Raw genomic sequence first — 22,329 nt, 5'->3', positions numbered from 1 at the left:
CTGAGAGCACATCACACTGAGAGCACATCACACTGAGAGCACGCTCACCCTGACAGCACACTCACCCTATTACCACACCCACACTGACAGCACACTCACCCTATTAACACACATCCTGAGGGCACACTCACCCTATTAGCACACTCACCCTGAGAGCACACTTATCCTGGCAGCACACTCGTGCTGATAACACACTCATGGGTTATCTCCAGGGGCTTTCCCAGCTCCTGCAGCCACCCCCTTCCCAGGCTGGCTGGTCAGTGACCCACTTCCCAAAAGCTGCAGTCATGTCCAACATGATTGGTGAGTAAGTGCCCTGTTAAAGCCGTACCTGCTGAAGGATTAAGATCTGTAAAAARGAATGGGAGGGTGCTGGGACCCCAGGACCCCCCAACAGCTGCCTGGGTGCTGCCTTCCTCTGCTGCASGAGCAGTGCACTCTGCTGTCTGCAGCCCACACTGCAGGGCCCAGCAAGTTACTGCTCCCATGAATTCTCCAGGAGAGCACACTCCCTGTTTTTAACAACAGCAACTAACTCAAAAGTTTAGGTTAACTTTCAGTTTACCTAAAAAGCATTCCTCTAGAAATTTGTAAATTGAGATGAAGGGAAGATAATAAAGGCTAAATGCTCTCTTCTCAGCACTCTTGGGCCACAGAGGTGAACATCAGGTCTGGTTCACTGTCATTAAGGTTCACTTGTTGCAGCCTTCCAGAGTATATTCAAATAAACTTGTCTACAGCAAGTGGGATACCCYAGATCCTCCCCTTCTGCCCTGGAAAACCAGGAAGGGGTCCAGCAGCATTCCATACCTGTTCATCCACCACCTGACAGATGAGGAGACCTTTCTCTTCCACATGCATTGGAAGGGAGATGGAAAAGGGGAGACAGACTTGCTTTCCCTTTTCAACAGGCATTTCAGGTTTCCACCTTCCCATAGACAAGCCAGAGCAATTCCACATCCTTGGTCTGTTTCTCCAGCCTTGATTGCTGTTCMTGGTGTCAATGCTGATTTTCACACTGCACCTCATGGTGTGTGAGGGTCAGGCAATCCCTGTTATCTCTGAGGGGGTCTTTCCCAAGCTATCATTCAGCCTTCTGTTGCATGGGGATATTGCTCTGCACCTGCGCTCTCCTGAGACTATTCCTCCCTCTCAGCTGTTGCAGACAGAACTTCACCTAACTCTTGTCCCAGATTGCAGTTTTCAGGCCTAAATGGCTCCTTGGATTAGCTTTCAGGACCCACTCTGCTCATATCACTGTAGTAGAACAACCCTTCATTATTCAGCGTGGAGAAAATGAATTGGGAAAGAAGTTACTTTAAGTGCACAGACCGAGGCACAGCAGAGACCCCATGCTGGGGAGTCCCAGCCTGGAAAGCACGGGTCAGCCTCTTCCATAGCACCAGGAGTTAAATTGAAACCTACTGTTGTGATGTCTGAGACACAGCTGGACCAGCTGCTCCTTGCTGGGAGACTGGGAAATTCTTATATCATATGATATCATACCTTATATCATATTATATCATATATATCTATCATATATAAATATATATTATATACTATTATATACTATTATATATAAGATATCATATTATATCTTATATTATATCATATATTCATATGAGTGTTGAAAAACCTGATCACTGTGAGCTGTAGGAATCGATGCTCTGGACTCCAATCCCTCCCTGCTCATGGACTAAAGGGATCCTACAAAGACAGTCTTGGAAATAATGTTTGGAAATGGACCAGTGCTCAGCTTAAATGGTCACAACATGCTGGAAGCAGGGCCTCCACCTTGACCAGATCTCACAGCAAATTTTTTCATAAAAAGCAGCCAGACCTTCCATTATGCATGAAAACCATGGGCTGGGGTCAAATCTGCTCCACTGATCCAGCCCCTGCCCCGTCAAAAGGATGAGGCAGATGAACAGCAATCTGTTGATATAAAAGAACATGGATATTATCCCTCCGCTAGCAATCTTCAGCTTTTAACATTGTTTTACTTTTCTGAATCCTTCCCCTCCTGATAGGCAACAGAGAGCATGACCTGCATAGCTGAGCTTGACTGAGATAGAGGTGTTCAGTCCTCAAAAAAATTGAACAGTGCACCTTTCACTCCTCAGTCACTTTTTAACAAGGCTACCTACTAGGTGAGAAGTGAACAGTGCAGTCCTCAGTTGTAAAAGCCCAGGAGTTTCAGGCTTTTAATGCAGAATTACTTCTGTTGCTCACTTAGAAGGCAGGCATGTGAAAGAGAGACATATTCTRGCTATTTGACAACCAAACCCCTTGCCCTCAGTGTGCCACAGCTTTCCATTTGGAAAGGCTTGCTTTGYTCCCCATACTGTATGTCACACCACACCTACATGAAACCCTTCTCACACTGCTCAGTGCCCTGCTAACCCTGGTGTTCTGCCAGCTTTTCCTACCTTCCTGCAAAAGCAAGGGAAAGGCCTTGCAACATCGCACACTGTGTGACAACAGTCCTAGGGAAAAGCACAGGGTGATGATGTTACTCTTTGCCTCGTTCTGTAAGGCAGTGATGTTATTCTTTGACGTTCTGTAATGTATCGTAGAATTCACGAGGTTTTTSGTAAGTTCAGCGGTAAATCATCAGGTGAGAACRGTTACTCATTGCCAAATTRACCCTGGCTATGGGGAGCAAGCCAAACAGAAGAGCTGCCAATGACAGCTGTGGAAAGAAAGTCAAGGGTTTGGGAGAGCAGGTTTATAGGTAGGAAACCTTGGGAAAGCAGCTGAGAATTATTCACATCTGAAACATTTCTGGCCAGAGTAAAGAGTGTCACAGTACATTAGCAGYAACCACCTGTCAGACTCACTGACAGCCCCATCACTTTGACAAGGGCAGTRGAATGGGCAGGACTGACCCAGGAGCTCCACAGAGGTGAAGAATCCTCATAGAGAGGAGTGAAGATATAAAGCTACAGCATCTTGCATTGCAAAGTATCCAAAGCATACAATCCCGCTCCTTTTACAGGCTGAAGGGTTGCCTGAATTTAAAAAAAAAACTTTACATAAAAGAATTTTATTACTCTCAATTAGACAAAAAAGTCTTAACCTTTTACAAACAGGATACTTTGCAGGACAAGGGGTGTTGCTAAATATGTCCTCCTCTTTGAGTTTCGGGGTCTTTTTGGATACTTTATATACTGAGCATGATGCCCTATGGTGTGGAACATCCCTTTGATCAGTTTGGGTCACCTGTCCTGACTATGTCTCCTCCCAGCCTCCCAGGCATCCCCAACTTCCTAACCAGCAGCCGCACAAAAAGCAGGAAAGGCCTTGGTTCTGTGTAAGCCCTGCTCAGCAATAACGAAAACATCTCTGTATTATCAGTTCTGTGTTCAGCACAAATCCAAAYCACAGCCCCTTACCCGCCACTGTAAAGRTAACTAACTCTATCCCAGCAGAAACCAGCAGAGCTATTTAATCATTTCAGGCTGAAAACCTTAAAGCCAAAGAACTAACTCCTGTGCATGTGAAAGGGGAAAATGTGAAAACCCTATGGCCAAAATTACCTTGAAAGAATTCCAGAATATGCTGAAATGCATGACGACAGTTTATCCTTTCACAGGAGAGACAAGGAAAYACTGTGGAGAACTGGCAATTGCTCCCAGCCCAGCACAGTATTTCTGTATCAACAACTCCATGAGAATTAAGCAACATTCACAAAACACAAGATGGAATACTATCTCTAGCATCTTTGTTTCCTAAAATACTAATTCACAGTTAATATTTTGGTCTATATCCGGTCATTTAAAGTGTCCTGTGCAGAACCACATCTGTGATCTCCTCACAGTAAAATTTCTGAAGTCACATTCAGCTGTTCATTACTTTTTGTCTTGGCATCATCAGGAACATGCTTAGTTCTAGCTCACTTTCTCACCATCAAACAGTTGGTAGRATTTCTCAGTTTTCAAGATTGAGGTGGCATGAAGTGTGTCAAGTCACTGAATTATCTGTGTTGTTTTGGAGACAGAACACCAAGATAAATGGTAGCAAAGCTGGTGCTTAATATATCTAGAAAAATCCAAAATTAAGACTTTTTTGGGGGGAAAAAGTAGTCTTTGCCTATTTCCCAAACTGTAAATGGTCACATCCTGGTCTCATGCATCTTGTTTCTGTAACTTTAAATGGGTGCAGTAAAGTGTCAAAAGCACGAGTGGTAAATGTGGCATTTTCTCAGCCCCTTGTTTCAAGTTCGCTCATTGTGGCTGTTGCAGTTTCATGCTCAAGCTGAAAGTGATCTCAGTGAGGCTGCTGGGAAGGATATCCAGAGGTTCCAGGATGCTCTCATGAATCAYCCAAACGTTCCCACCACTTTCAGTGATCCCTGTGCTTGTGCAGACTCGGGGACCATTCATGGAGGAATTCACCGTAAAAAGCAGAAATGTCACTGGCATAATTGCATTTAAAAACCAAAATCCTAATGCTCGTGTGAGCTATCAGAGTACTTGCTTTATTAGAACTCTGTATTGCTGTGAAGATGCAAGGGTGTTTATGGCTGGTGATTTACAGACTTCAGTAATGGTCCCTCCTACCATGTGAGAAATGAAGCTGTCTACGTATTCACAGCCAGATGGGTTTCACACTGTATTTTTCAGGGAATTGATTTCTTCAGTAAGAAAGSCACAATTCCTCCTGTGAGTATTTTCTAAGTAAACTCTTCGCAGACAATCATGAGATAAAAAGCACATGTTCATTTTTATTTTCAATTAATCTGGACAATACTTTTATTATAGAATTACAAAAAAAAATAGATTTGCTCTGTTCCTACCTCTTTAGGTACTGTAAAACTAGCCCTAGGAGTGAATGTACATACAACTGATTGAATTCTCATTCCACATTTCTCAAGCAAGGTACAGATACTGTTACCTATAAAGATGTCATTTTAAGTATTTCTTAATACAGAAAGTATTAAGAATTTCCAAAGTGAAAAAGGAATTCAGATGCCATAGATCATGTCATGGACAACACCGTATGATGAACAATTGCACTTTGGGCTTAKATAAAATTTACATTTTTATCTGAACTAACACTATCATTATTGAAACACTATACTTCTTACAAGCTCCACTTTTRTATGTTTACAAGTTTTGTGGAGTTTGCTTTTACCCCCCAAGGAAGACTGTTTGACATGGAAGACAATCTGTGAATAAATATGGAAACACAGTTTTAATAAGAAAACCATAGGCCTCATTTGCTGCTACTGAGCTTCCAATGTCTTTATAAAGTACTTCTGTACAAAATCTGTACATGTGTCTCACAGAGATCAACATTATACTTTACCTCAAGACTAAAAATATCCAAATTCAGGCTTTGTTGCAATCATAATCGATTTTTAACTTAATCTGCCCATGAGGTTTTTTCAACGGGTCATAACAGATGTAAATGATCTTGTGTTTTATCCGTCAATGACAAAAATCACATGTTCAGTGGAATATTTTCACTTCACATCACTCCCTGAATTTTCAATAACCCCGCTTCTGTTTTTCTTCTTTATCAAGAATAGCCTGTTTTAGACTCAATGCAGCATCTTCAAACTGGGGGTTTAACTCTAATACTTTTCTGAAATCTTTCATGGCCTCATCAAAGTCTCCTGTCAAAAAAAAAAAAAAAAAAAAAAAAAAAAAAGAAAAAAAAAAAAATAAAATTATCTTTCTGCAATTGGTCACACTCACAAATCTCTCACAATTCAAGAACACCTAACACTTTCATCAACAAGAAGTCACAGCTATTCACTGGATCAACTACATTTGGATTCTCCACAGGCCCAAGTGGGAGTCAATGTGTTTCACAGCAAGAGTATGGATTCACAGAGTATCTATTTTTTTGAACCTCAAATGGACTTATGGCTTAATTCAGCYAGTTTATTCCAAGAAAAGAAGACAAAGGGCCCACACCAATGAGGCTGCCTTACAGCTGGCACCCAGGCACAGATCTTCCATCTGGTGCCCATGGTCTGGCTCCATTCTCCAGTCCCCCAACCTCTGCAATGGCTGAGCTCCAACAAAAACCACACGGCTGTCATTTTGTTATGGCATCATTAAAAACGGGRCAGGAAATTCCCCAGAGGTGGCCAGCAGCCCACTGGAAGCTGAGCAGGCTGTGGYCACTGCAGCTACACCTTTAGGTGTACACCTTCAGGAAATGCTTTATCTCAAGTTTAGTCATAGTGTTTGGAACTGGCTTGTTTTACCCMAGCACAAATTTTTCCAGAAGTAAAACTGGAAAACCCCTTCCTCCTACTTCCCACTGAATAGCATCGTTTCGATTGACACAGCAGCACCTCTGGGAACAGGGGGCTGTCCCTGCACACACGGGGCAGCAGCAGCTGAAGGTGCTGTCGCTGCTGAGAACGCGTGTCCCGCCTGTCCTGGAGCGATGCCCGCCCGTGTCCCCGCCCATGACCCGGGGCCGCCCGGGTCGCGCTGCCCTGCCCTGCCCTGCCCTGCCCTGCCCCGGCCCGGCCCGTACCCAGGCGGTAGCGCACCAGCCCGCGGTTGTAGTAGGGCACCTCGAAGCCGGGCTGGCACTCGATGGCGGCCGTGAAGTCCTGCACGGCGGCGGCGAACTCGACGCGCAGGTACCGCACCTGCCCGCGCTCATTGAGCGCCGTGGCGAGGTCGCTGCGGGCGCTGCGGGGACAGAAGGAGCGGCGTTAGCGGGGCCCCGCCCGGCGCACCCGCCCCGCTCCCCGGGCCCGGCGTTACCCCGCGGGGCTGCGGGCGATGAAGCGGCTGAGGAGCTCCTCGGCCGCCGAGAGCCGCCGCTCCCGCAGCTCCGCCTGCGCCGCCCTCAGCAGCGCCGCCGCCTCCCCCGCCATCGCGCTGACGTCACGAGCGGCCCGCGCGCCCTGACGTCACGGGCGGAAGGGACCCGCGCGCCCCGTGAGGAGAGGGGCGGGGCTGGGGAAGGGAAAGCGGGACACGCACAAAAAATGCAATATGTTAATATTTACAACACGAAAGGGAGAGGGACGGGGCTGGGGAAGGGAAACCGGGACACACGCACACAAAAAATGTAATATGTTAATATTTACAACACGAAAGCAACACGGCCAGGGAGGTGTCTGCTCCTCTGTCTCTCTCTAGGGAAACCCCCACCTGCGATACAGCGTCCCGCTCTGGGGCCGCAGCACAGGCACGACATGGACATGAGGAGGCCAAGATGATCAGAGAGCTGGAGCACCTCTCCTCGGGAAACGGGCTGGGAGAGGGGGACTTGTTCGGCATGGAGAAGAGAAGGCTCTGTGGAGACMTTACAGCACCTTCCAGTACCTAAGGAGGCTGTAAGAGAGCTGGAGAAAGACCGTTTACAAGGGCATAAAGGGATAAGACAAGGGAGAATGGATTTAAGCTGAAAGATGGAAGATTTAGATTAAATATAAGCAAGGAATTCTTTACCATGAGGGTGGTGAGACGCTGGAAGAGGTGCCCTTTGTGTGTAACAAGGGTGACACTTCAGCTTCTGAAATCTTCTCAACAGATGCAGCCTGCTCTCTCAAGCTACTTGAAGAATGACAGGTTCCAGTTTGCGGATTCATGGAGTTTCCTTAAASAATTTAAGACGACATCACCCAAGCTCAGGAACCCAAACACAGACACACACACTGACTGCTAAGTGTTTTCAAGCCCTTTATTGCTATGGTGCATTTAAATACACTTGGCAAAACAAACCAGCACTAACATGTGTAATACTGGTATCATTCTAGTAACCCAAAACAGTAGTATAAAAACATATATAGTAATATTATCAAAACTGTTGTGACATTGTTTCATCTCAGAAATTACTTCCTTCAAAAAAATGTGAATTCTGAGAAAACACAATAATTTGCTATGGAATTAAGAGAGACAAAAAAACAGAGCCTGCTTAGAATAGAACATACCGATATGAACCTAAATTCAACTCACATGGTTTTGAAACTAGACCCAATCTACAGTCCAAAATCCTTTTACCTTAAACCTTTTTTTAAGTGTAGAAAAAAAATGGAATCTATTTACAAAGTAATTTTTTCAGATAAATGGAACCAGTAAAGGTTTCTCTTATGGGTTTTCTGTCTTGGTTTTGTTTTTTGTTTTTTTTTTTAATTTTTCTCTAATAGCAGCCCTGTCTGCTACAATAGAGTACCTGAGCTGTATTTCAATACAYAGTAACATTTTAGAGGCTAATTTTAGCAGTCATAAATGCAGATACACAGTCTTTATCCTCAGCCTACTGTGCTGTGGCACAGAGGACAGGCATTGTAATGGCTTGCTTCTTTGGCTTTCATACAGTGCTTACACACACTGCACATCCAGAATCGATACTCCAGGATAGGGGCTCCTGTTGCAACACACACAGGAAGTTTACCATCTCCACTGTGAAAAAAAAAAGAATAAATAAAGCTGAAAGAAGAAAAATGTGGTGTGCCAATTGCTGATTGGAAGTTAATAATTCATGTAACATTTCACTATTCACATAACCAAGTGTGTAAATATTCACACCAGAAAATGTTTATCCACAAAACCATACAGGCAATAAATCAGGACCAGCAGATCCAAAAGATGGTTTGAAAAGAAGCAGTAAAGGCCATATAAAGTTAATGTCTAAATAGACAGCTGCTAGTAAGATTCTGTACAGCTGCACAGTAGGATCAATCAAAACAGGTTAAAATCCTATTTGCTAAAAGAAAATTGATTCATAATCAATTTCCATTTTTACAAATTCCATGCTCTTAGCAGGAAACATGTCAAAGACTGTTGTGGGTACAGCCACTCCAAGGAAGTAGCCCTTAAGTGTGCCCTTAATACTAATTTTACCACTTCACATATTCATCTTTTCTCACTAGGTAGATTTAGGTAATTCACAAAACACTGAACAGTTTAGTTATTAATGTTTAGTTACAGTTTGTTAGTTATTAATGGTTAAACATTCTCTTGTTGATACTTGCATCACACCACCATGGTAAAACAAACAGTAACATTCTTACTTTGTCACATGACACAGTATCAAAGGTCCTAAAACTCCTGTGCTTTATCTACCTATCTTTCAACTTAAGATGAAGTTACATCTTTATGCCCTGTTCTTGAATGCACTTATTTTTCCCAAACAACATAGTGCTGTATTACCTTTTCTCCAAATTGCCTCATTTTTAAATCCAGTATTTGGTTTAAACTGCAAAGCACTTTAATTAATTTGGTCACACACAAAACCTGCTAAAACCCAAAATACAGACAATAGCAGAAGAAAAAGATGAGTCTTATCAAGGCATCATATAAAAATAAACCCACCTCTCAAGAACATCATCCTGATCCGTTTTTTTGGTAAAAGTTGGTCTATATCTTGTGAATATCTGTAGAGCAAGGTCTTCATACTGTTGCCTCTGCTCTGGCTTAAGAGTTTCCAAGGATTCTAGTTTAACAAAGGCTTTTGAACAAATATCAAATGCTCTGTTTGCACATGCACAGAGTGCCAGAAGGGAATAGATTTCAACTGCAGGGATAATGTCTTCATAATCTCGCAAATGAAGAGCTAAAAAAATGAAAAAATGAAATCCAAGGAAATTATTACACATCTTCTGAGAAGTGCAAGCATCTGTATGAAATAGTTCCTACTAGTAGATGATACAAATCCTACAAATTGGACAAAATGAACCACAGTCTTTTACTGACATGACTATGAAGCATTGTTTTAAAAAAAATTAAGGAGATTTGACTGGGAAATTGAAGTGTCTTCTTGAAACACGTTATTTCAATTGGTTGGTTGGTTTCTTTTAAAGATATTAGAAGGATTTGAAATCTTCATTACTTGGACAAAGTACCAGGCAGTGTTTGTTTCTCTAATTCCCACTGAGTTTTTTATGAAACTCTACAAGGAGGTCTGATGTAAACTCACGTACATCTTTTCATTTAAGGAGAGAAACAAAAGAGTCAGCAGAACAGATCGACCAATTTAACCAGGTAGTATTTGGAAAGATTTGCATTTTCTTCAGCAAAGCCCTTTCCAGATACTGTGGCTGCAGCCATTTTCAATTCATTATATGGTTTTGGTTTAAATTCCATGGATCTATTAAGAAATGAAAAATGTGGCAGCTATAAATGAAGTTTACATGCTGTGCATTTAGAACAGTTTCTTTACAGTGTTGAAAATGAATTCTCACCTGTTTTAAGTGCTGCATCTACAGAACCTTTATAGAGCTGTTTTTGTGCAAGTATGAAAAAGTGGTAAGCCTCAGCTCCTCGCCAAGCATTGTCTGCAAAGCGATTCGTTGAAGAAAGAACATCTTCTTCCAGCAAACCAGCCAAAGCTGAAGCACTCTGAAAACAAACCAGTATCACGAGTAATTTTTATATGAAACAGATACAGCAGGAAATAGGGATATGTGAAAAGAGCTTTTCTATACTTGGTGATTACACCAAGTATCTGTGTTAAGTAGGAGAAATCAAATGGACCTAAAGTGAGCATTGTCAGGCGTTCTGTACAGAGCACAGGCACAACATATGGTGCAGATTTTCAAAGATAAATATCATATACATGTGTATACAAATATATTTTGTGCACATCTGCAGACTGGTTCATAGTTTGGATTAATASTGCATTTCAACACCGGAGCTCTTAAAACTTTGTTTAAACTATTTCATTTGTGCATATGAAGATGAATGTGTGAGCAGAGAAAAAAAATTCTTCCATTTGTTTTCCCTGTATATGGAGCCATGTCCCTGCTGAATTACAGGCAACATAGCTTAATCTAATCACAGATCACCCTTTGGGATCAATACTTATTCCTAAATGACATGAGAGTCTTGCAGGAAAAAAAATGCTGGGGTTTCTTAGTCTGGTTTTCWTTGTTATAGTGATAACATTAGGAAATACACATTAAACTTAGGAAGAAAAATATCYATTAATACATACAATTCAAATGTTTTAAAATAATACTTAAACCAATACATTTTCATGGAGGACTTGCTTTAAAGAAAGCTTTGTTCTTAGCAGGAAAAAGGGTTATTAAAAAAAATTTAAGGCTCCCATGAATATGGCTTGCTTTATTCTGACTAGCTAGCACATACCAGGAAGGTGGGGGGAGGAAAGACACTACCTCTGAACTTTTCTCTTTAACTTTTCCCTTTTGTGCACTTTGCATTTGTTCATGACACTGTTCCATAAGTAAGGCTGATAGCACATAAAGCTTTTTAACTCGCAAAGGCTTCGTCCTTTTCTTTGACTCTTCATCTGCAATCTTAAAAAAAACAAAATAAAGGGATTTAATTCTCTTGGACAATTGCATGCTTGTACAAACCTAGGAAATCATGCCAAAGAATKATTCTGCCTTTAAATGTAATAATTTAGACTGCAAAAAGAACTATAAATGAAAATGTCAGAGTGAAGWATGCATATTATTCTATATTTATTTAGCTAACATATATATAAAGCCAGATTCTCAGGAAGGATAAATCAGTGTAACCATGTATAAATCTATTGACCTAGTATAAAAATAAACTAAAAAATAGCAATTTTTAAACAMATGCATAGCTTTCAATAAGGTCTGGTGGTTTTCCCAGAAAAGAAGAATGGCTTTTGAAAGGAACATATATTATATATATGCTGCTATAAATATTTGCTGTAAGAATTACATGTCACTCCTACAGACTTAAAGCTATGTAGAGAAAYCTCTGCAGCCAAACCAAATGTAAGCAACATCTTTATCTTAAAAGCACACCAAAGCAGTTTGTAATTGAAGGAACTAATAGAAGAAATAGCAAAATTTAACTTCTAGTTATTGACATTGTTACTTTTTTTTAAAGGAGATAAAAAKAGCTCCCATGATATCTAAAACAATGTGGACATTGCACCCCAAGTCAGTCTAACATACTCCTTTACTAGGCATTGCAGAGCATCAGGACTTTTTCTGAGGTGTAGTTCATTTCACACTGAAGTGAAAGTCTCAGAATAAATAAACAGATGGTTTGTGTCCCCAAAGTCTCCTCTCCACTAGCTACAGAGGACACCCAGGGTAACTATTACACACAGATACCTGAACTCTGGGAGTTGGATTCATCTTTGAATCCAGATGACATCTGCTTATTGCTTAGAAACTGTTAAAACTAAAATAACCCCAAGAGAATAAAAGTAGCATGAAAATAGTATGAACTAGTCCAAAAAATAACCAGTTATTTGATATAAAAATAAAACCTGTGATACCTTGAACATGAGCTTAGCAGCTTCAAAGAAATAATTGGCTTTACGATAGAGTTCTATAGCATCAAGGATTTTATTCTTTTCCAGTAAATGACTTGCATATCTGGCTAACAAGGATCCAATCTCTTTCATATTGTGATTTTTAGCCAGCTCCACAGCTTTATTCCACTGGAAATGAAAGGAGACAATTATTAACCTCATTTTTTTCAAATACACTCTCAGAATAAAAGTTATCTGTGAACAGACTGCAACATTTGTGTGCAATATTTCATCACCGTTTTGAACCAGACTACTACAAAATTAACATAAAAARCAAGAGAATACAAATGCTAACATCACTGCCAATCATGTGATGCAGCAGGCCTGTGAAAAAAATGCTGGACCTCTGTCCAAAAACCCTGTCCAAAACCACATACAAAACAGTTGCTTCTGCTTTCATAAAAGCTTTGCAAAACCACTTCACTGCAGCTCATAGCTGGACACGTGGATTTCAACACTTCTGATATTACTTAACCCAGACTCTCAAAAGCATGTCTMAAAGAGGACCTCAGCCCAGAAGCTTAAAGCACACAGTAACATTTTACTTATCCTTCTGTACACCTCATTTTGTCTGTGAATTTTCCTGATCTTCAAAAGTTTGGCTACTGTGTTTGCCCCAGATCGAAAGTGTGGCAGGACTGAGAATCTTAGGTAAATCTCAMACCTAATAGCTCTTCATATCCATAAACTAAGAAACTGTTCACAGCCCTAGCCAGTCCTGCCATTCCCACCCATCAAGTTCCTCATAGCCATCTTCARTTTTTCCCTTATTTGTGTTGACACAGACATTTGCACAGGTTAAGTCATACCAGGAAATAGCTCTAGCTGTAAACATGCAKATCASTTTCYAGAYCATCTTTGTCCAGCTATATCCTCAKKCAGTTACAAATCCATTTCCATCTATATAAGAAGGAGGGGCATGCAGAAAATAGATAGAATGGACATTTATCTCTCCTCCAGTCTTCTATTCCATCAGGAGGCAGCACAGCCCAGCACCACAAAGGCTACAGATCAAAAGGCTGAGCATGGTGCCCACACACACTGCATATAGCTTTGCACTGTCCCTCCAGTTGTCTAATCTTAATCTCAGAGAACTGTCWTAACCACTGAAAYAARAATTTWCCAGAAACTATGACAAATCATMTGAYACTTAACAWGGATTTGTAKTTAAYTGGGTRTTAGGAYAGAAATCTCAYTGTKGAACTRGTATTATGACAGAWTATCTCCTGCTGTTTTACCTGGTTGAGATGTACACACGTGTCCACAGCATCCTTTGGTCGATTACATTTCAGAAAGGCTGACACAGCTTGTTCACACATCCCCACTCTCACAAACATGTAAGCTATGTCCTGCAAAAAGTATCAGCACCGTGTTAAATTCACTTCCCAAATTTTTAATACATTATGCAGCAACAACAATACTCCTATATTGTTCAGTTAAAGTCTGARAGGGTGGGAAATGGGTTGCTTGCTTCATGGATGCTGTGAAGACACCAGGCACTGCTGTAAATCTTTAGAATAATGTGCTACTCACTACTGTTTCTAAATTCAAGGAAGTTATTGCAATGAGGTTAAAAGAAAATGCTATGTCTKGGTTTACTGAAAAAGTCATTAAAGGAGCATGTTTTGCATTTTTTCAAACATTTCAGATTAAATTAACCATAGCATAGTTTTAAATTAGCTATTATTTAGTAGGTAATTTCCTGTTAGATATACATACCTATATATCCTACACACCCTATCCCACCTACTTCCCCTGCTTTTAGAGTATTGTCAATCAGTATTGTCAGTTTCTGGGGAACTGGGCCTATAAAGGAAAGAAAGTGATGGAGTAGGAAAACAACAGTAATACTGGAAATAAAACCACAGTAACACCATCATGGTTATGTCATGAGTATGTCATATACTGCATTCTTTCTCTCATTCTTTCTCTCATTCTTTCTTAATCCTCTCAAGATGAGAAATTTTAAATAAATAGTTGGGTATAAGACAATGAAAAAAAAAGGTGCTTTTTGCTTACAGGGAGCAATTTATGATTCTCTGGAAGTGAGTTAGCCAGGTTTTCCAGTCCTTGGTAGTCCTCTAGCATGTAATAACATTCAGCTAAACGTTCCTGGTTTTGTCCCTGGACATAGTACTGYACAGCATTTAACCTAGTAAGATAAAAAAATGTGGTGGCTGCTGATTGATGTATAAACAAGTTTTTTATTCTATAAGCCTTTTGCATTTGTAAATTTAAAACCACTTTATTTTAACTTTGCTTGAAAGAGTTTTTGTAGCTAGAATTTCACTGTTTTTCAAAACATGCACTAATTTTTTAATTTTCATAGATCATTATATTCGAAATGTAGCAATATTGATTCTCTGACTAGCATAAGGTTAGGAAATCAAGGAATTCTTAAAGCTATATTCCCACATCTGCAGAGATCAGGGCAGATAATGGACAAGATCAGGGCAGATAACAGACAACTTACAACTAAACTTCCAGAAAAAGGCATTACTGTTGTGTCTCCATATATTGAAACACAAGCATTGAGACCTCCAAGACAATTCTCCAAAGTTACCTAAAGCACCTCAACTTTCAATATGTAATCACAAGTTTTCAGCTACTTTGTGACAATACAAAATAATGGGATAATGGATAATGGATAATGGATAATGGCAATACATAGTGGAGCTGTGGAACTCTTGAGACAAGGGCTTAGAAGGCTACCAGAAAAATTCATTTTAAAAATTCCCTGCAAGTTATTAACAATGAAGACATTGCCACTGGCTCAGCAAGCATCTGACTGCAAAACGTGTTCTTGAGAAATACCATTACAGGTATGCACTGCCCTTAAAATCTTTCTTGGATGCCCAGTTTGGGCAACAGCTGGAGACAGATCYAGATCATAGAGAATTCTAGACTTTSTCAATTATTTTGTGGGTTGAAGCATTTTAGAAAATTCACTCTTCCTTGGAATACTACTATTACATAAATAGTAATTCTGTCYTACTTTTAATTCCTTTYRTTTTCTTTAATACTTTCTATATCCAGCCTAATACAACAAGGTATTTCTCTTTCCTTCCCCTCATTTGCAGAAGACACATTTCTGGCAAAAAAGATTTTTATCACCTCCACTCTCTAGACAGCTGGTTCTCTCTTTATGATCTCATGGAAGTCTGAAGGTTTGAATTAAATCTCATCATTCCAAAATTACCCAATGTATTGCATCTTGACTTCTCTGACATCTGTCCCTCCTCATAAATTAAGTCTTGTCATCAGTTTCACAATTTCTTTTGTAAATTCCTTACTACAGGTTCCTCTGCAGAACACACCATTTCTGCCTGTCTGCAAAGTAGTCTCCAATGGCGTTGTGTGCCTGTTCCAGGAGGGCGTCGTCCGAGTCCCCTGAGCCCGTTTTCAGCAGCTGCAGCACCCGGAACCAATCRCCCAGTTTGATCCGCAGCCCAATGGCAAGATCTCTGAACAGAAAAGAGCAGGGAAAAGTCAAACACGATAAAACAGATAACAAAAAAAAATCTCAAGAAATGCATCCAAAAATATTTTTGTGTCCTTAAGCTGCATTTAAGGTACCACAGTGATCCCACATAACTTGTTTCCAKTTTAAACACTATTTGCTAAAAGCAGATACTCAGGAGAGCTCACAGGTGATATCACATGTATGCACTTCCTTATCAGCCACACTCCTGTGTGAGGAGTTAAATGAGTGAGACAGTTGGGCTGATGTTACTTCAGCTTCCCTCTTACTCTGTTCTGTACCTTTCCCTGCTGACTACTGCAAGAGATGGTGCAGCTGGAAAAAGCTAAAAGCAGAAGGAAGATGAGGAGAAAGGCCTAGAAGCAAGGAATATGAATAATAGAGGCTAAAGCTGAGATGTAATAAAATGGATTTCAGAGACTTCCAGATTCAGMGTGATTTTGGATAAAAGAGAAAGGACTCAAAGGTAGTTTTTTCCTTTTTATTATTCATGCACACATATGACTCACTGTGTGTCTGTCTGGCATGTTTTTTCCACCAAATAGGATAATTCTATATTACCTCATATGAAAGTAATTCTGCGGGTACACAGAAAATAAATGAGAGAAACCTATGYACTTCTTTTAAAATGCCCTCAACTTGTAAGTAAATTAAGGAAGGCACTTGCAAGTCAGTGCAGGCAGCTAAATAAGAACATCTATCTGAAAACATTAAAATTTTATTTGAAAAATAGATTTATTTCATTGTGATTTATGGTAGATCCTTATCAGGATTTTTCTAGTTGTGAAARTTGTTTTCTAGGAGACACATAAGGTCATACAGAATTTCCATATTCTTGTAGCAGGAGAATAAAATGGTCTACTGTTGAAGAAACCAGTAAACAAGAAGGAAGTTTTTGACTTCAGCAATTCTATGTCCAAATTTCTCTTCAGTCACRTAAAAAATATACCATATCTAAAACTGGATGTTGCAGTGTGACTAAGTGCTAGGAGGCAGCCCACATCCCCAAACCAGCAAACTGCCACCAGCTAATTAAGGACACGTAAGGAAGTTTTCCATTACCAGGCTCTATTGGGCATCTCCCCCCAGCTCCTGCCTTCTCCCTTTGTCTTGCCACCCTGTCCCCCTTACCGGGAAAGTGGAAAGTTTCTCATTCTKACAGCATGAAAGAATAACTAATTTTGTTCTCCATCATTCCCTACTGTTTTTCATGGCTCCGTTAATCAAAGCTTAAAAATTTCACATGTGCATAAGTGATTCATGTTTCTCCATGTTTGACCACCATCTACAGGCTACACTGCACAACTGCTGCTGCTCCTGTCTCATTATTCTTTTTCAGTAGAGACAGTGCTCTAGCTAATTACTTAGTGCTAATTTATATTCCCGGCAATACTGTAATTTTGCTTTGTTTGTTTTCATTTTTGAGCAAAAATTCCACTGATTRCTTTCAATGTTTCACAGTTTCATCCAGAGTCCCTTCTGTCTCTCCAAAGATTACAGCTCATTAAAACTCTGTTGTTTGCATATGTAATTGAGAAGAATGTGTACTTGGCTACTAGCGAAGAGCAACACCACATAAATTACACATTATTTAAGATTGTTTGTATTTTTTGAATCCCAGTTGAAATACCGACAAAATACTTGTGAAAAAAACATTTATAAAAACACACCACTACCTAGAGCAGCCAAGGTTTTGTAAACAGTTTGGAATGCACTGGTTTACATACAGAACTGGTTATCTATGGATAAACCAAAATTCTCTCCATCTGATCCTTTATGTCTTTGCAGAAACTGGTAAAGGCTCTCCAGAGAAAACAGCCATTCCTGATTAAGGACTGCTTTCTTTTTCCAGACTTTTTTCCCTTTATTTTCTGCTGAGATGTTTACATGCAATTACCTTCTGTCCATATCCAGATACATTCTTTCAGCTTCTTCAAATCTGCTAAAATAGGCTGCCACTTCTGCTTGCTTCATGGACTCGCTCTGCAGATTGCCCAGGCGCTTCACAAACTTAATGCCTTGATAATCTTTGCAACGCACAAAAGCTTGTTCAGCTGTCTGCAGATCCAGCTTCTGAAGAGCAGCTTCAGCCAGGAGCCGCCTGTGTGATGAACAAACATAACAGATGGAAAAACAGCTACAGAGTAAATKAAATGAGGATACATTTAACTAGTAATTATTTAAAGAAGACATTCAAGTTGTTTCAATTTATTGTTTACTAGCTAAKCTTAATACACTTGTGTGTGTGTTCCTAATACATTCTGTGATCTGTCCAGTGYCCATTTAGGGAGAGATGTTCAAATAATTGCTAACATTCCTTTGTTCAGCTGTTCAGATGGACACTGGCTTGGGAAGAATGGCAAGATTTGAGTGTTACCCTTGTGTGAAATGTGGCTGGTCTCAGTGAATTCCTTTTATATATTTCTAACTATGCATTTGTTGAAAGCCTTGAGGGCAGCCTCATTTTAAATGCCTCCAACTACACTGGCAACAACAAATAAATTATCCTTCTGATCCATCTGAATGCTCCTTGTCCTGTTAGAACAGCAGTCTGGGAGAGCAGAGAAAATTTTTCGGGAACCTCGAATCTGATACTGCCCCATTGGTTAGTTCTGCAGATAGGAAATTGAGGCCAACCTATTTGTATCAGGTGCTTGAATGAGCTCTAGAATTTTCTGCAAAAAGCAGGCTATTTAAAATTTAGACTGCCTGATAGACCTTGTGAAAAAAAGTCAGTACAGCAAGACACTGACAAAACCACTATTATTATTGCAGCATTCAGTAACCCAAGCCATGCTTATGCAGTATAAACTCTGTATTTTTGAATCAATTGAGAAGATTGGTATCACTTAATTCAAGTGCTSATCACTGACATCAAAGAAACCAATTGATCTGCTACACATCACCCTGTTTGTTGCATTCTAGAAGCAAGGTCACTTTCTGTTCTGATTTGGAATATATTTGCTTTATATCCAGTACTTCTAATCCATCTCTTCTCCACAAATATGTGATGTTTTTTTCTTGCATAATAGAAATAAAAATAATGGCAATTCTGGAGCAAGGGGAACAGAATTTTACATATATTTTGTGATTTTACTATATAGACCTTTTACAAATTGCAAAACCAATAGTTACTTTATATTAAGTGAACAGATGGTACTATCAAAAAAAGCATGAACAATTTCAAAGCTCCAAAAATCTTCAGCTAGTTCAAGACACTAATAAAAATGAAGACTCAAAACACTAACATTTTACCCTACACACTCAAGCTAATAAAATTACAGTATTATTACAGAAACTTTCAATATGTAGCTAGCAAATCCTGTTTTTCAGAATGAACATTCTGGAGAAAGGCAGAACTAGATTGAAAGGATTGCTTTTTGGGACAAACTTTAAAAGAAAGGTATCTTGGTCAGTCTTTCAGTGACTCTAAATTCTCCTCTGGACCATTACAATTAAGAGTGAACTCACCAACCCCTCAATGCAAGCCAAACATCCAATGATGCAAGAGATCATTTAGCTTCAAAACAGAGCCAAAATTACTAAAGAAAGGTACATAAAAGTAAACAATCCCCAAAGAGTTAAAGAGGATTGGTATCATTCATCAAGAAACTTGTCAATGAAGTTTTAGGTTCTGCACTGACTTTCCATTAAATTACCTRCTGAAGCCTCTACTCTTCCAGTCCTTACAAGCTGGGATATTAAACAGACTTCCAGAATTCCTGTTTTCACAAGTTTACTCTCGCAGGTTTGCTGTGCAGGCCTTTCAACTTCAGTTTAACAGCTGAGCCATGTTTAGTTTAAGCATGCCAATACCTTAATTTCTCAGATTATTTCTGAGATGCTGCATGGGAACACTGCATACCCAGCCCTTCTCATTTCTGTTCTTTATGGCCTATCCAAATGCTACAAGGTTAGTCAAACTATTCCTTTCCTGTTACCATTCTGATGTGTTCCCTTTGCTAGGTTTTAAGCTCTTTTAGGCTTAATATCAAATATATTGATTTTAATTTAACCAATTTGATTAGCTTTCTGTCAGCTTTTAACTTCCTTTAAATTCCCTCCAAAACACAAGGAACACTGCATTTTGGRGCTCATTCAGCACAGAGCAAAAAGGTGTCCTGAGCCTGCACCCTATACCCACTACCATGTTAAACCACATGCCTGACATTCTACGTACTCCAGCATTGATAAAATCTTAAATGATTCTGTGTAAAATGTAAACGGCTTTGGTTGGTTTTAATTTGAGTTTTGTACTTTCATCCTAGATCTGTCTGAACAGGAAAAGAATAGAATACAAATTTAAACAAAGTAGGCTTATAGGAGATTTTACCAGAGTCTGGGGTGTGGATTGTCTTCTATGAATTGGGAAGATTCCTCAATGCCAACTTTTTCAATCAATGCTCGACTGTCTCGTAATGAACGAATCTCAAAATTGATGATGTAATCTTTGTTAGGATGTTCAGGATTCTAACATAATGGATAAAGAAACATGCTTTTATTCATGGTGGCCTCTATTTTTACACAGCAAAATAGATATCTATCATTAAGACAGAYACCAACTCTTCCTACAAAATAAAATTGATTATACTGACCTTTAATATTTCATCCAGAAGAACAGACTTGATTTCTAAATCTTCAAAGTTGCAAATATATCCAGATGTTTGTATAGGTTCCTTGAAGTTAAATAAGTTACAAATGAATGAACTTGTATTCTATCTGATTAAATCCTAATCAGATCTGTTAAGTATAGATACAGATACATTCTTCTCCAAACTGGGATACAACTGTACTTCCCACAGGAAATGAAAACTAACAACATTACTGACAATTCAGTAAACACMGATGTCATTAAAAATCCTCATGTTTCCTGTAATTAAATTATTAGAAAAAGATAAAGCAACACCTGCCAATATTTAGATTCAACTYTACTGTTTTGAAGTATCTCTGCTAAAATCACATTTATGTTTTCCAAAGCATACAAAAAAATACGCTCCTGAAAATCTCATATATTTAAGAAAAGTATGACAGCATTTTTACGTTTCTAGGATTGATCATTCGTTTTACCTCTTTGTCCAAAACAATATTCCCACATGAGAGTTGATAAGATTTTAATGTTTCCTGAAGCAAGTTTATATAAACAAACACTTGCAGAACTGAATGGTAAGCACAAGAATAAAACTATTCAAGAAAGAGACATTAACTTATGAGCAAATCTGTAAAATGAATAGATCACGTATGTTAATATTTACCTCTGGATCCAAGTTTCTGAAAACATACATTCTTGTTTTCTCCATCATTGCAAACAAATCTGGRTTGTCCTTGGCCCATTTCATATCCCAGACGTCTTTGCGTTCCAGTTTCAGCTGCTCGCCCGCCTCCTGCTGCCCTGTGCTGTCTGCAGCCCGAGTGTCCAGGTCAAGGAAAGTCAGAACRCCTGAGAGGTCTACGATAGCGAGGCGGCTGCAGAAAAACAAACCAAGAAAAAATAAGGCASCTAAATAACACTACTCAAAGCTGTAAATCTGAAATGGTTCTCTAACCTGGCACAGTATAATTCTATAGATTCCATGAGATGCTGTCGTGTCCCAGAACCAGCACAGATGCATGTGATTTTTATTTATCTACACAGCAGAGACAAAACATATGGAAGATGTTCTTCATCTGCTCACACAGGATCTGGCCCTACAAGGTTCTGAAATACGCCCATTTTTATATCCCACATTTTGAAGATGCATCAGATGCCAAGTTGAATAAATAACAGATTTTGTCCCTTGCCAAACTTTTCTTGACAAAGAGTAAAATTAATGAATGAACAGAACTGGTTTTCCTTMTTTACTAGGAGGCAATGAAGAAGATTTTTAAATTAAAAAGACAATGTGGTGATGCAGATTATTAAATTAAAAAGTCAATGTGGTGATCCCTAAAATGGGATTTCTTGCAATTCTACGAAGGATATTCTTCGCTTTTTTTCAAGACAATATGAAGTATAACCCAATTAATCCTTGAAGTAATTTAAAATATGGGAAAAATACAATTTCTAAAAGGTTATATCTGAAAATTTACAGTTGCATAGGTCTTCAGTGAAACATAGTAACCTGAATTTACTACAAGGCCATTTTAAAAGCATTTCTAAATATTGAAAGGTAGACAGCCTTAACCCCTGATAAAATTTCAAAAGCAGTTTAGAAAATTAACCTCAAAATGACCATGGAATTGAGCTTATTTCCCTAGAATAAAGTCATTTAGGAAGAAAACGACAGGTTCAAGACAAAATTAATATGGCTCTGACTAGATCATGCTGCCTTTTAAGTGAAGCAATCTATTTTTGAGCTATAWCTGAAGCAGCAAGAGAGCTACACATGCATTATGAATTTTGTTTGAAATTATAAAGTTATTTTGAAGGGATTGCAAATTCTCGTTAGTCAGTGTATTTTTGCCTTTTCTGCCAACATTCTCATGCACTCTCTTGCAAAAAAAAAAAAATAGCTGTTAAATAGAAAGCAAGTCCTGAAAGCWGAAGCTCAGGAGAAACAGACTTACTAGAAGCATCACCATTAGTTATAGMGTGTAACAATGGAAAATAAAATCGGATGAACAAAGTTTCCAGT

General features: G+C 39.3%; 2 protein-coding genes across 3 annotated transcripts in view; both read right to left on the bottom strand.

The window, feature by feature from the left end:
• Nucleotides 1–3,707: 3,707 nt before the first annotated feature.
• Nucleotides 3,708–6,861, bottom strand: TTC32 (tetratricopeptide repeat domain 32). 2 transcript variants are annotated; one of them, XM_057390456.1, is made up of 3 exons: nucleotides 6,735–6,861; nucleotides 6,499–6,659; nucleotides 3,708–5,620 (listed from the first exon to the last, which is right to left on the bottom strand). In XM_057390456.1, exons 1-3 carry the CDS (start codon nucleotides 6,845–6,847, stop codon nucleotides 5,493–5,495), a joined length of 402 nt encoding a protein of 133 aa, XP_057246439.1. In that variant the 5' UTR covers nucleotides 6,848–6,861; the 3' UTR covers nucleotides 3,708–5,492. The 2 variants fall into 2 exon arrangements, with proteins under 2 accessions (XP_057246439.1, XP_057246440.1); XM_057390457.1 differs by having other exon boundaries at nucleotides 6,499–6,650.
• Nucleotides 6,862–7,629: 768 nt separating this feature from the next.
• WDR35 (WD repeat domain 35) overlaps nucleotides 7,630–22,329 on the bottom strand; it is a 41,761-nt gene continuing 27,061 nt past the window's right edge. Inside the window, exons 16-27 of the mRNA XM_057390455.1 lie at nucleotides 20,971–21,181; nucleotides 20,314–20,394; nucleotides 20,052–20,188; nucleotides 17,616–17,819; nucleotides 15,555–15,701; nucleotides 14,257–14,389; nucleotides 13,476–13,586; nucleotides 12,202–12,366; nucleotides 11,099–11,239; nucleotides 10,163–10,319; nucleotides 9,294–9,534; nucleotides 7,630–8,381 (exon numbers count right to left, since the gene is read on the bottom strand). Of these exons, the coding sequence (XP_057246438.1) occupies nucleotides 8,231–8,381; nucleotides 9,294–9,534; nucleotides 10,163–10,319; nucleotides 11,099–11,239; nucleotides 12,202–12,366; nucleotides 13,476–13,586; nucleotides 14,257–14,389; nucleotides 15,555–15,701; nucleotides 17,616–17,819; nucleotides 20,052–20,188; nucleotides 20,314–20,394; nucleotides 20,971–21,181 (1,879 nt within the window). The 3' untranslated portion in view covers nucleotides 7,630–8,230. The remainder of the gene's footprint in view (nucleotides 8,382–9,293; nucleotides 9,535–10,162; nucleotides 10,320–11,098; nucleotides 11,240–12,201; nucleotides 12,367–13,475; nucleotides 13,587–14,256; nucleotides 14,390–15,554; nucleotides 15,702–17,615; nucleotides 17,820–20,051; nucleotides 20,189–20,313; nucleotides 20,395–20,970; nucleotides 21,182–22,329) is intronic.

This window comes from Malurus melanocephalus, unplaced genomic scaffold, assembly GCF_030028575.1.
Source record: "Malurus melanocephalus ecotype Western Australia unplaced genomic scaffold, MMel_1.1 scaffold_26, whole genome shotgun sequence".
Classification (NCBI taxonomy): domain Eukaryota; kingdom Metazoa; phylum Chordata; class Aves; order Passeriformes; family Maluridae; genus Malurus; species Malurus melanocephalus.
The sequence above is the reverse complement of the archived record's forward strand: the minus strand, read 5'-3'. Positions and strand labels throughout refer to the sequence as shown.

Bases quoted from the DNA above. Each gene is read 5' to 3' on its own strand.
- TTC32 (XM_057390456.1), bottom strand. From the start codon at position 6,847: ATGGCGGGGGAGGCGGCGGCGCTGCTGAGGGCGGCGCAGGCGGAGCTG. The intron at 6,660-6,734 runs GTAACGCCGGGC...CTGTCCCCGCAG, and splicing joins ATCGCCCGCAGCCCCGCGGG to CGCCCGCAGCGACCTCGCCA. The intron at 5,621-6,498 runs GTACGGGCCGGG...TTTTTTTGACAG, and splicing joins GCTGGTGCGCTACCGCCTGG to GAGACTTTGATGAGGCCATG.